This window comes from Juglans regia, chromosome 4 (assembly GCF_001411555.2).
Source record: "Juglans regia cultivar Chandler chromosome 4, Walnut 2.0, whole genome shotgun sequence".
In the NCBI taxonomy this organism is placed as follows: domain Eukaryota; kingdom Viridiplantae; phylum Streptophyta; class Magnoliopsida; order Fagales; family Juglandaceae; genus Juglans; species Juglans regia.
Window position 1 is genome coordinate 29,153,798 of NC_049904.1, and position 14,185 is coordinate 29,167,982.

The following is a 14,185-nucleotide window of genomic DNA, read 5'->3' on the forward strand; positions in this document are numbered from 1 at the left end:
TAGGGTGAAATTTGAGTGAGTGTGTGCAGAATGTATCTAGTTTTTGTGTTTTACGTGTAAGTATAATGGTTTTTGCAATTGTCACTATATGCAAGATGCAATATATAATCATGTATGATTGGATAGGTTGGTGGACAAATTTTGCCAGCAGCTATTATCTAAGGAATTAAATATGTTGAATGTTTGCTTAGAATTATTTCTGGACTAAATCCACACAATAAAGTAGTAGATTAAAGCTTGTAGTTGGCTTCGTGTATGGTGGAGTATCAAGTGAATATCATCATGTTAATTTTGCAGCTGATTATGATAACAGATGAAGTTTAGAATTTTTTGTGTTGTAGATGAAAAACGTTCTAACCATTGTTTAGATTCCTGGTTTTAGTAGAAGTCATGTTCAAGAATCTTCTAGCATTTTTGTTTCATCCACTGTTTGATTTTGAAGAGAACTGGGGCCTAAATAATTAAATGATAAGTTATCAATAGAAGCCAAGAGTGCACCTTTTACTATTGTTTGTTGTGTGGGTCTTATGGATGGATGTTCTATAGTTCCTGTCAGTGTGAACTTGGAACTTAATTATAAAGCGAGGCTGAGATTGTCTTCACCTATCTTATATATATATTTAGTGTTCCATACTTACTGAACATTCTGCAAGCACAAAATATTGCAATTTAAAATGTCAACTGCATATTCTACTTCGAATCTCCAAAACGAACTGTCCATGCAGCTCATGCAAAAGCAAGGGCCCTAGTGCTTAGAGAAACTAAACGGTATAGCAAGAGGGACAAAGACATAAATAATTCAAACATGCATATACTTACTCTTCCTTTTTTAAGAGAGTAAAATCTGATTAATTCTAATTTTCAGGGCAAGAAAAATAGTTTCAAATTAAAACCACATCATGAAGAAAAGTACTTTAAGTAGCTCAGATCCATTTAGTGACTGTTTTCTAACACGCTAATCCGACTGCTCTTGTTTTTTAGGCAATATATGGCACCCTTTCTGTTATTATAGTTATAATATGTATTTATATATATAGATTAAGCTGGGTAAAGAAGATAGAGTTCTTAAATTACTTGGATTATTTTTGGTTACGGCAGTAGTTGCTCCAAAATTGCAAGCAATATTAGAAATTAATGGTTTATTGTTTAGAAATTTGGGTATAGAGTAAATGAAATGATTGTTCTTCTTGAAAGAATATCATCTCCATTTACTATTGAGAAATTAATGGTTTATTGTTTATTGGTTAATATTTCAGTTATTGAGTTAGGCTAGGATCATATTGTGGAATGGTGAGTTTCATTCTCAAGCATTGTTTATTTACTATTGTTTGGTTTTAGTTTTTTTATTCTTAAGCATATATTATAGTCCTTTCATTTGAGTTAAGGAGATCATAATATGGTCATATTAGGGGCAGGGATCTTTTCAGAGAATGTCAAAAGAATTTTACCTTACAGATCTGTAAGGTAAAATTCTGCTGGCGTGGATTTTTTTTTTTTATATTTTCTGAAACACTATTTGCGGCGAGTACATTTCGCCGCAAATAATTTTTTTGAAAAGAACGCTATTTGCGGCGACTGAATATCGCCAGCAATATCCTTTTGCAGCAAATTTAACCGCTGCAAAAAAGAGTATATAAGGCGATTTTTTAACATGTCGCAAATAATATCAAGATATTTCCGACGATTTTTTTGTGTATTAGCGACGATATAAAACGCTGCAAATAGTTTTTCGCAGCGAAACAAGACTGAAATCTTAACGTTATTTGCGGCGAAAAAAATAATATTAGCAGCGAAAAAAATCACTGTAAATAAAAATTTTTGGCGATGAATTTTATATTTCACTGGCAAATATTTTAAAAGGCTCTACAATTGCGACGAAAGTCCGGCGCAGCATAAATCGCTGCCAAAAAATATTTACAGCGATTTATGGTGTTATTTGCGGCGAATTTAAGCACCGGGAAAGACCATGTTTCTTGTAGTGCCGGCTGGTAGTAGAGCAAGGAGGCTCCGCCTGTTCGTCGGAACCACCGAGAGTAGTACTATCGGTGGGCTGGATTGAGATCCAGCGTTAGGCTATCATAGGAAGCGACATGAATCATTTACGGTACCTAGATACCTAGCTAACCTCTCAAGTTTCGAGTGAGAAAAGAGATAAGATTATGTATTTATTGAGTATTTAAATTAAACATAAAAAATGGTTTGTATAAATTTTAAATAGAAAGGTCTAAAATTTTGTAAAAAAATAGATATTATCTTAAAATAGTATAAAAAAATTAATTTTTATTAATGAGGTTTACTTTTTTATAAAAGACTTGCACGTGCATTAATTACTCATTTAATATCATTTGAAAAATCTAGTCTAGTAGCTATAAATACTACTCACGTGGAGTTTGCATTATATATGTGTATTTTTCTTCCATTCTCATTACAAAAAAACTGTTTATTTGTGGCCAGTTAATTCCAACGAAATTATTATTTACAGTTAAAATAAATCTATTTTGATCACAAATAATCTTTTCGTCGCAATTAAATGGTCATAAAAGTCCATTTTTCTTGTAGTGGATCTAAACTATAGAACTAGCTAGGTTAGAAGTAAAAATTCTAGGTGATTTAAATCTTATGGAAGTGCATTAGGATGTAGTACTAGGCCTTTAATACTTATTTTTAATCGATCGATGATTTAATCTCCCTTTTTTTTTTTAAATTTATTATTTACATCTCTTACGGTGAAAGAATACCTAATTACAAGATGAATTAAGCATGGATGTTATATAAAATACCAAAACCAAGCTTTGGTAAAAATATATACTAAAGACTAGCATATATACGTACAACCATTTGCTATGCAAAGAAGAACAGTTCAAAACTGATCGAGCAGTACATTAAACCAATTATCTATAGAAAATCCATGGAGTATTTATATATAACAATATTTGCTGATTAAAAAGAACAAATATTCATCATGTACGTACGACGTACGTGTTTATAGCAGTAGTAGTGATCAATATTCCTAATTAACAACTAAGCATGCAAGGGCTTCATATATTCTAATTAAATCCGGCAGTTAACAAGCTAGCCGCATAAAAAGTATAAGACAAACCCAGCACAGATGCAAATGCAATGGGGAATCGTACGTAGCGTCTTTTGAACCAAACCACGTCAGCTTTAATTTGCTAACACACGCAATATATATATATATATATATATATATATATATATATATATAGGACATCATGTTCTCATCAGCTTTTAGTGCCAGAATTGAGTTAATCCCTTCATTTGCATAGTCCCATGGGATGGTAGATTGATAGGTGTAGACATTAATGCCGTACGGCTGGATGACAGCTTAGATCATACATGAGAGGAAAGATGGATAGGTTGCTGCTGGGCATGCGACCGGATGTCCATGCAGCCTGCATGGGAAATTAATCAAGGAGCTTTCTGGCGATTTTGGAGCTGGTGGCCATCTTTTTCGAACAATTCAGAAATTCATGTATTCTCTGGCCAGGAGCTAATCTTGTCTGCCCTTTTCCAGTCTCTACAAAAAGTAACAATTCATTTATATAGATCGAATCTATGATTCAATAAACAGCGAATTAGAGATTCTCAATATCATAATTAAGGTTTTTGAATGAAGATTTAATTCCCTGAAAAGGAGGATTAATATAAATCATCATTAAATCGGAGCCTGTTAAGAACCATAAGAAAAAAGTAAAATAAAAGTAAATCACAGGCGATATAAAGTTTACGTAATTCGGTTATATATATGGTTACGTCCACAAAATTGCAGGAAATTTTATTCAAATGATAATCAAAGATTTAGTGTGGCGATCATACAAAAGTTTAATATAATATATAGTAAATCTTAATTATTGGGTTAAGTTAATTTAAGAGGCAAAACGAATGAAAATAATTTGTCCATGCATGATTGCTCCGTATTGTGCTGCTCCATAGCTTTAAGGCTGCGTTTGGTTGTAAGACGTCTCAGTTAAGTTTAGCTGAGCTGAGTCTAATTTTAAATTGAGTTTAATATCCAAATAGTACCTAACTCTTAAATTACTAAACTCTTATCAACTCAAAACTTCCTTACACGTGAGATCCATAACTTTTTTCAACTTTTTATAAAAAGTACTACACTGATCATCTTATATTCAAATACACTTTAAATTCAGTTAGATGAACTTCACATAACTCTCTCAACTACTCAACTTATTACTATTCATAAAAAATTGAGTTCAGCTCAACATCTAAATGCAGCCAATTAGTCTCATTGAAAATTCATAAAAAAATACAACATATCCTTATTGAGTTAAGTTATCAGACCGAACGAGTTATCACAAATACAATCAGACTCCACACGTACATATATATAAACCCAACAGAGCAATAGTGTACTGGAACGCAAGTCAGAAGAGATGAATTCGTTTTAATCCTGAAACATATTGCTGAGATTTCGGATCACTTTCAAGGTATATATAAATAAGCAACTAACTTCTTAATTTGAGATATATAAATATCTTTCACAACCCTCCAGGCTCCAAACAACTTTTGGATTCACCAGTTTTCATTGAAATACTTCTTAAAAAGTTCTGTCCATTTAGAAAAAGAAAGGGGATTGATATGACAAATTCATGACCGACTTTATAAACTCTATATAATATTAATGGAAATATTTTATCCACCTAGAAAAAGAAATAAAAAGAAAAATATCTTATCCCTATTTATAGCAACAGTAGTCCAAAAGTTTATAAAAAACCGTAGAACATCGGTTATATAGTTTTGTCCCGTTCTCGCCTCACTTGTCAAGTATAATTTATACATATGTATATGCATATATATAGACATGTGGGTACCACAGTAATGGGCCAAATGTGATTAACCATTGATCGAAATGGCAACTGATGACCAGGAGCGGTGCCGATCCTGTTTCCTGAAATGGATGAACCTCCAACATCAAGAACTCTCGAAACTCCACCAAGCCCTAACCCTACACGCCTCTCCATGACCGACAGCAATGAACACAACCTTAGCCAACTCGCACAAAAGTGCATCAAACACTTTCAAGACTACGCTGACATGCGAAGCCAACTAGCCCACAACGACGTTTCTGCTTTCTTCATTAGCCCCTGCTGGTGCACCGACTGGGAAAACTGCATGCTTTGGCTCAGTGGTTGTAGACCATCTCAATATATCCGTCTCGTTTATGCCCTAAGTGGGTTGGAGATCGCGGCCCAACTGGATGAGTTTCTTTAGGGCAGGAGCACTGCCGGGACTCTAGGCGACCTCTCTTCCAAACAGTTTCACTGTAATACCCAGGCCCTTGGAACCCAAGACCAGACAGTATGTAAGCCCAACCTTTTATGAGGGAACGACGCCGTTTTAGTAAGATCTTCCCCCTCACATTTCAGTTGCTTTCTCCAATTTCTTCTCTTTCCTTTCAGTTTTCTTTACTCCTGAAGTTTACTCCACCCTGGTTTCCAAACCTCCACGTCTCTACGATTTCTCTTCTACTCCTTATCCTCATATCACAACTCCCCTCTATAGAACATGCTCTCTCCCTCTGATAGCCACTGTGAATGTCAACTTTCTTGTCACCGCTACCATCTTGCACTAACATTGTGTAGACACCCGAAAACCACCATGCATCACCAAGTATAAGCCACCATCTTCTCTTCCCTTCATGCTGCGGTCACCTGCCCTCTGCTTTATACCCCAACAGAAGCTTCCCCCTCCACCATTGACCACCATGGAAACAGCCCAGGAGCACGGCTCAACGCACACACAAGGACCTCTGTTTTGGTCAAGCTGAAACAAAGCACCCACTCTCTCAAACTTTTCCCCCCTCTGTGTTCGGTTCCTCTCGTTTTCCCTCTCATCATCTCTCTGTTGTCGCTGCCCGTACACTCCAGATGACTGCAGGTCACCTTTGTTGCTCAACCACCATGTTGCCGCCCATTATCAAACTACCGCAACAACCCTTGCCCAAAAAAAAAAAAAAAAGAGCATGGTTCCGTTAAACACAACTTCCATGCTAGCCGCATGGTCACTTGTCGTCCATGCGTCGTAGCCCACCCGTGAACCCGCAAGTGGAGCCACCGCAAATCACGGGCAAGACTCCATGGTCGGACTGCAGCCCCCACGTTGCATGGTCCGTAACTCCCTCTCCCTCTTTCTCTTGGATTCTATCTCTTTCTCTCTCGTTGTCAGTGCACATCAGCCAAGCCATACACCGTAGATCTAGTCCAGCCGCCGCTTCCGTCATCCCTGGCCACCCCTCTCGGTGAGTATGGACTGATCCTTATGCACAATTTGAATCTGTAGGTTATAATCTCATAGTTCTTTCTTTGTTGTGACCATGCATGCTTTACCCAAAGAGCCCATGTATATATTTTTATTTCCTTAAACACCCTTGTCATCAGATGGTCTAAAAGGCATATTTTTATATTAAACTAGATTTCATAGAAAATATTTAAAGACTTTTATTATATTATTGGGTATTAGTTTTATGGATTGATTTTGGTAGAAATTTGTAAGTGTTTAAAATTATGTTTTTAAAACACTTTAAGCCTATTATATGTAATAAATCTTGGATAGTTTTAAATTAGATATGATGAGTAATTTACGATGATTCTTAATATAAGTATTATTAAGAATATTTTATGAATTAATATTGCTTAAGAAATTTATGACTTCCTACTAGATTATATATTGGCAGTATTAAATTAGTGTTTTAATAATAGTTTATCGAGATATGAGTTTTAATTACAATTATGTTAATTTTCGAAATGAGTTTAAGTTGTTTTGCCATACTTGATAAAATTATATTATAATAAGTTAAGATTATTTGTAATGATAATATATTTATTAGATTTCGGATAACTATATAGTTACCAATGCCAATTCCGTAGTATGAATTTAAGTAGATGGAGAGTTTTAACAGTTCTTTTAGAAGTTTAGTAACGTTTAGTGTTTCTTATAGGTGACGATTGATATTCATTCAGCACGATTGTGGAAAGATTAAGAAAAGTTAAAAAGTCCAGGTAAGTGGAGTTCTTATGCTAGATTTGTATAAAAAAAAATGAATTGGGGTTGGTTTGTAAAAATGTGCATATTATTTTAAAAAGAAAATGTGAAAAAACAACTCAGTATATGTTTTGCATTCACTCATGAGATACATATGAAAGAAAAAATAAATGCTTTTGACATGAATAGTGTAGACATGAGCAGTATTTGACATGTTTCTAAAATACGCAAAAGAGCGAATACAATATCTGTATATTGTTGTACATATAATATGAAAATGATTTGGGTTTGTTTATGATCAAATGGAAATGATATGAATATGTTCAACAAGTGGTTTGATATGATATGAATATGAAAAACCTTTGGCATTCTTATATGTTTTGATTATGATTCTGAATATGGTTCTGATATGGTGATATTGGTTCACTTGATATGGTTGGTATCAATGTGATATGATATGATATAAGTGCACCTACTTTGGAAATAAAATGGTCTTTTATGTGTTCTTTCCTATGTGCGCACTTGGGGAGATTGCAAAATGGGAAGTCTCACAATATGATACTGCCTGATTTGGCCACCGGGGATAGCATAACCTTACCACAGGGGTTAAACATGGTATATAATTTGATATGATATGATAAGATGAAGATGTTCAGTTATGTTATGCCAAAGTATTTTTGAATATGAAAAGTGTCTTTAAATATGAACAGTTTGTTTTTTGTTTTGATTTTCTGATAACATGTTTCTGAGATCTGCATATGAAAATGAAATATTTTGTTTCTGCATACTAAACTTTCTGAAAAGGCTCATGTTTACATACTAATATATATTCTCTGCTTATTGAGTTGTTGATAATTCACCCCTTATTTCCATGACATTTTTTAAATATTTTGATGATACACTTGGGGATTAAGACTAGAAATCAAATATAAGGCTACGTAAGCATAATGAAATAAGTACAAATATGGTACTTTGGTTATCTAAACATTTTATTCAATAGTTCTATTTTTGCTTTGTCGATTGGGTATTTTGGAAGGTTGGGGTTTATTTTGAGATTTAGATTATTCATATTGGAGTAGTTGATTTGAAACAGTGAGTTGTATGCGTCATTAAAAACTTTGGAGTCTATAACTAAATGATTGAGACATGATTTTGAGTGACTAGTAGTAACTCTCCTACCCATTTGGGATCGAGGTGTTACATTCGCCTCATCAACATGTTACAAGGAAAGACGATAAGATCTGAGGAAAAGTTGACGGCCAGGATAGAGAGCTTGCAGGAGGACGTGGAGGACCAGCCCATTGCAGTGATTGTGAAGGGATTGAGCTGGGTCGGCGAGATGAATGGGGAAGTAAACAGAGCTCTGGACAAACATAAGGAAGAAATGGCGGGTATTTTGGAAGAGATGTATAGGCTGAGGTTGAGCACGCTTAAGGAGTTGGTCGGAATATTGATGCCGAAGCAGGCGGTGGATTTCTTGGTGGTGGGTAAGAAGCTTCACCTATGTGTGCAAGAGTGGGGCAAAAGGAGGGAAGACCTGAGGCATGACAGAGAGGAAATTATATCATGAAAATGAGTACTATGCATATATAGATCATAAATGAGAAATAATTTGGTTCTTTCTCTCTCCAAAACTAGAGATAACTGGCCATTTAGGTTTTGGGTTTTGGTTAAACCCTTGGGTGCATGCAAGTATTAATGTAGTAGATTAATTGCTTAAATGAAGAATGCATTGTAGCATGTTAATTAATAGATTATATTAATTATAAAGGTTGTTGTAATATATAATAAAGTTGTGTGCATGATATATATGATCATCCGGTATATATATGTATCGTGTGACTTATAATTGGACGGGTAATTAGTTAAATATAATTAATATAGGTCACATCTCTATTTAATATAATATATATATATATATATATTTATATATATCTCGCATCTTTTTGTTCGTAGTTGTGGGCTCTTTCACCTAGCAAATAATTAAGGTTTGATTAATAGTACATGATCATGAGTTTCAATCATTCGGAAAAGCAAGTAGCTAGATGATGCCAGAAGTCTTTGAAATGTCACGCTTCTATTTTGGCTATCATATAAATTTTATAAATCAATCACTTAATTAATTATTTGTACATGGTGATTGGAGGTTTTGGGAGTGAGATGAGAATTTTATATTTTGTGTGAAATTTTAAAATATTATGTTTTAATATTATTATTATTATTTTAGAATTTAAAAAAGTTAAATTATTTATTATATTTTATATAGAAATTTAAAAAATATGTAATGATGAGATGAAATAAGAAAAATATATAATGATGAGATAATGATTAATATACCACATATCGATTTTCGATTATAAAACTCAAAATAATCAATTGATATTTTCTATTTGTAAGCCAATCGAGTACAAAAAAATATATATATTTATAATAAATTATTTACGACGAAATAAACTAATTTTGACAAGAATTCGGTAATTTCCTTTCTGCCTTGGTTCTTAACAGACTTTTGAGTATAATATATATTAATTGGATTTGAGCCTTTTGAGTAGTGAGAGACTCTTTTGGGGGGCCACTGGGCCTAGTTGGTTGCTTGCCTTGTTCATGTAGTTTATGAGAAATTATATTTACAGTTATAGAATACAAGTATAATATAATTTTTTGAAAAAAAAATAAGTAAATACAAAATTTACATAAAATAAAAATTAATTTTGTAATTTATAATAGTGGACATTATTTTTTTTCAAAACGACTATGCGGCACTAACGCATTTTACGACTGTATATAATATTACTCTAATTATATTGAATCTTTGCCCTACACTTATTATATACAAGAGTAATGTTAGATACAATTTTTAAATAGATAAATTCTGTGTATGCCTTTTATAAAAAAATAGATCTCATTAAAAAAAAAAATTTTTTTATACTTTTTTAAAGTGAGATCTATTTTTATAAAAAGACTTGTGCATTAAAGAGTTTGTTTTATATATATATATATAAGCAAATGTGATAGGACCGCTCATGTAAAAATTAAATACGTTAGGGATCAAAATTAAGGGAACAAATCCATGGGAGCATACTATCATTTTCTTTTAATCATGGGAGAATCTACACAACACCACATAAACAATCACCCTCGGTGTCCCAGCCGATTTCGTGGGTGGCTGAAAAACTGCCACCCAGAACCATCATGGGGTGGTTTCTTTTTTCATGTATGAGCCACCCGGGGTGGCCACCATGATTGGTCACTTCAAAATTCTTTGAATTTTTTGTTTAATAATTCGACCATACATTATCAACCTGACATAATTTAATTTTGTAAATATAAAAGTGGTTGGTTAGGATTAGATGACGAGGATGATAGAGATTTGTTTAAGTTGTTACATTGTTGAGTTAGATAAATGTAAGTATTTTTATCTTTATCTATAAACATTTAATTTGAATTAAGTAGTTATTCGATAATGAGTCGATAAGTCAAGAGGGTGTGATCTGATTTTCAAAAAGTTAGGAGCTATCCAGTAACGGAACAATTATCTGCCGAGAAGACTTAACGCTAGGTGTCAACAGACGTGTCAGCAGACTTATTCCCAGCAGAGTCCTCCCGTCAACAAATTTCTATTGTGCCTCAAATTCCTAACAGACTCAATTTGTCAACGGAGTTCTACTACAGATCAAATACTATGTAGATTATTTAAATGAGGATTTCTGCTGAGGGAATAGAGCTTTTTGATTAGTTATTTCTCAGAGCTTGTGGATTTGAGAGAGATCTAAGTGCATGAGTGTGAGAAGATAGAATTTTCTCATGTTTTTCAATTCTCTCTTTGAGTATGTGCTTACTCTGAGTCGGAGTTGAAGTGGTCAAGTTCAGCCACTGGAGTTCTAGAATGGAAGTTAATAGTTTGAAAATCGATATAGGTTTTGGCTGCTACTGCGATAGAAGACAAACGGGTAAGAGAGTCAAGTTACAAAAGTTTTGTAATTAATTTTTAAATAATAAGACTGACTTTTCTGAATTTGGCTATTCCAAAAATTTTACTTTTGAGGAGTTCTTAAAAAAAAAATTCTTCCTAATCAAAATTAATATTACACATTTTTATTATTTTATATATTTGATTATTTATCCGATTATTTCATTATGGAAAAGGATGGAAAGGTATATTTGTTAAAGAGCTCTAGATCTACGTCTCCTAGTCCTAGATTAATTATCATCAAACCCGAGTCATATGCAAGGTAAGAATTGGACATGTGTGGGACCCCGAGGATCCTGTGAGCCACGAACAGCCTAAACACATTCCACGTAGAACACAGATGTGTTCCACAATGACACGTTTCAACAAAGAATTCGAACACCAGCTGGTAGATTTGGACGACTATTCAAATTAAGAATGGATTTGATCAAGAAAGGAAGAAAGCTGAGCATAGACTCATGTCCGTCTCTTCCTCTTTGCAAAACGTAACACAGCCTTTCAAACCACGAGCAGCCAATTGCAGTTGCTGCGCGGAAGCCATGCATGCACCAGGCATGCCACTTGCACAGTGGCTTCCCCTCCTGTTTCCATCTGGTAACATGCGCACAACCTCACCTTGCCTATATATATCTCATTCATAGCACAACCCCATTTTGTCCATCACCTTTGTTTTTTCTCTATGAACAACATGAAAACCCAAGTTGAAGAGAAGTTCTCTGAGTTCTTTGAGAAGTGGGTCTGCCAACTTGAAGAACATGTGCAACTACTCCTAAGGGTGTCCAAAGAGAAACAGAACGAAGCAGAGGTACAAGCTTTGGTATCTAGGGTTACAAGTCATTATAAGGAGTACTACACCGTGAAATGGGCTGGTGCGCATGAAGATGTGCTTGCCTTCTTTACTCCGGTATGGTTGAGCCCTTTAGAGAATGCCTATCTATGGATCACGGACTGGAAGCCATCCATGGCGTTTCAAGTAATTGACGGGTTGAGGATCAAGACCATGGAGCCGCGAAATAGTCTGGTGGAGATGTCTGAACAGCAGGTGAAGAAGATTGAGGACCTGAGGGTGAAGATAAGGCTGGAGAAGGAGAAGGTTGAGAGGGAAATGGAGAGGCAGCAGGTTTCCTTGGCGGACAGGAGGATGGTCGAGTTGGCTAGGCTGGCGAGCAGGGTTAATGAGGGGGATATGGTGGGTCAGGTACTGGATGGGTTGGTGGAGGTGGCATTGAAGGAGTTGCTGAAGGGATTGGAGAGGGTGGTGAAGGCTGCAGACGGCGTGAGACTGAAAACTCTCAAGGGGGTTTTGGACGTGTTGAGCCCAAGGCAGTCTGTGGATTTCTTGGCTGCAATTCTTACGCTTCAGATTCGACTCAGGCAACGTGGGAAGAAAAGAAACCAGAATGATCAGGCGGATGGAATATTAGTAGAACCACCCACATTGGTTTAGGAAATTGGGGGGTTTTTGTAGCTTCTACGAGTTTATGAATCGATGATGGGCAGCATGAATTATATTATATCTGTTCGTTTTTGTGGAGATCGAGGTTTGGATTATTTACTTTATTTCCACAGCAACAGTGTACGTCGTCGCAATGCATGTATTGATGGGCACAGTATTATACGAGGTAGGTTATCTATTGCCATTAATGTTAACTAATAAATTATTTTCTTTTTAATAAATTATTCTATTCTCAAATCAATTTAAATCGGGTGTATAGGATATATATATTATTTATAGTAAGATTTAATATTAAAATTTTAAATTTTAAAATTTATCATAAATTATGTTAGGTAAGCGGAGAATATATATTTTTTTATTATTCTAAATGTCATACACAACTAGGAACAACCAGGAAGCTAGTCAATATATATACATATATATATTATATATATGTATATATATGGGTAATGCTAGCTTGCCGTCACCTTGGGTGTGCCATCTAAACAAAATTCATATTTTTTATTTTTTTATTTTTTATTTTCATATTTTTTAACATTTTTAAAAATTTTTAAAAAATTAAAATATATATCAATATACTAATAGTCACTTATTTAATCAATAAGTAAAAAAAATTAAATACAAGAACGGTCAAAATGAGAGGACAAAATGAATGGGCAAAGAAGCATTATTCTAATATATATATATATATATATATATATATATATGGTAGTATCATTAAAAAATATAAAATTTATTACAAATTATAACCATCAAAATTGGTAGTATATATTTCACTAATGGAATAATTTATTGATTTGATTTAGTTAACTTTAAATTAATTGGTGACATGTCAAAATAGAACTTGTAATAATTTAATAAGATTATATGTGAAAATATTAATATATAATTCTTTAGCCAATATGCGACTGTCTAAGAATGATCAATCACTTTCGAAGACGACATTACAAAATTATAAGATTGTGGAGGCAGTCTCGGATTCGCCGTCCAGTTCTCTTCATCCAAAATAAGGTTATGATCTAAAATTAGGTATACTTAATCTGAGGGATGAAAATGGTTGTCGATTGCCGACGTTCAGTGCAAGTGATCATTGCCATTGAATTTTGTTCTCTGTTAGGTAAAGAATTTTGTTAAGGTAAATACTTATAATATCTTAATTGATCCGTGAAACCAACATTAAATTTATTTTACAATAAAAAGACTTCTAATTTAAATTATTGCGTAATTTAAATTTATCTCATGAGATTACTTTAAAAACTGGCCAACACTTCTCTTTTATTAATTACACTTTCTCATCTATTTTTTTTTCTCTCATTTATAATTTTTACGTCACTAGTACATATAATAAATAAAATAAATGGGATATTTTGCTCATCTTGATTGACGAGAGCTTTTATCGTATGAATAGTTTTACTCATCTGCTGACTACTCTTCATACATCACACTCGGTGCCTGTCGATGATGTGGCTTTTTTAAAAAAAAAAAAAAAAACTTGTGTGTTTTACCTTTACTCCTGAATACCCCTAATCAGTCTATAGGTGGATTTCGAGTTTTTTCCCCTTCCCCCCGCCCTCCCCACGTTCTCCCTTTGTCTGCCTCCACCCCTCCACCAGCCTTCGCCCCTCAGCTAGCCTTCACCCACGTTCAGCTCACGGCCTTTAAAATTGCACTATGCCTGCCACCATTTGGAGCTGCTGACGAGAACGACCATCTGGGGCCACATTCAGCTCACACAC

The 14,185-nt window shown here is 34.2% G+C and overlaps 2 protein-coding genes across 2 annotated transcripts; both read left to right on the forward strand.

Annotated features, from left to right (window-relative positions):
• The first annotated feature begins 4,935 nt into the window (after window positions 1–4,935).
• LOC108980642 (protein DELAY OF GERMINATION 1-like) lies at window positions 4,936–8,593 on the forward strand. The gene is made up of 2 exons (XM_018951638.2): window positions 4,936–5,243; window positions 8,188–8,593. The coding sequence occupies exons 1-2, from the start codon at window positions 4,936–4,938 to the stop codon at window positions 8,591–8,593; spliced, it is 714 nt and encodes a 237-aa protein (XP_018807183.2).
• A 2,858-nt stretch (window positions 8,594–11,451) lies between these two features.
• On the forward strand, window positions 11,452–12,557 carry LOC108980643 (protein DOG1-like 4). The gene has a single exon (XM_018951639.2). It carries the CDS (start codon window positions 11,673–11,675, stop codon window positions 12,438–12,440), a length of 768 nt encoding a protein of 255 aa, XP_018807184.1. The 5' UTR covers window positions 11,452–11,672; the 3' UTR covers window positions 12,441–12,557.
• Window positions 12,558–14,185: the final 1,628 nt, after the last annotated feature.

Excerpts from the sequence above, each read along its gene's own strand:
- LOC108980642 (XM_018951638.2), top strand. The coding sequence starts at position 4,936 with ATGGATGAACCTCCAACATCAAGAACTCTCGAAACTCCACCAAGCCCT. Across the intron at positions 5,244-8,187 it reads ATCGCGGCCCAACTGGATGA|TAGTAACTCTCCTACCCATT; the intron begins GTTTCTTTAGGG and ends TTGAGTGACTAG.
- LOC108980643 (XM_018951639.2), top strand. The coding sequence starts at position 11,673 with ATGAACAACATGAAAACCCAAGTTGAAGAGAAGTTCTCTGAGTTCTTT.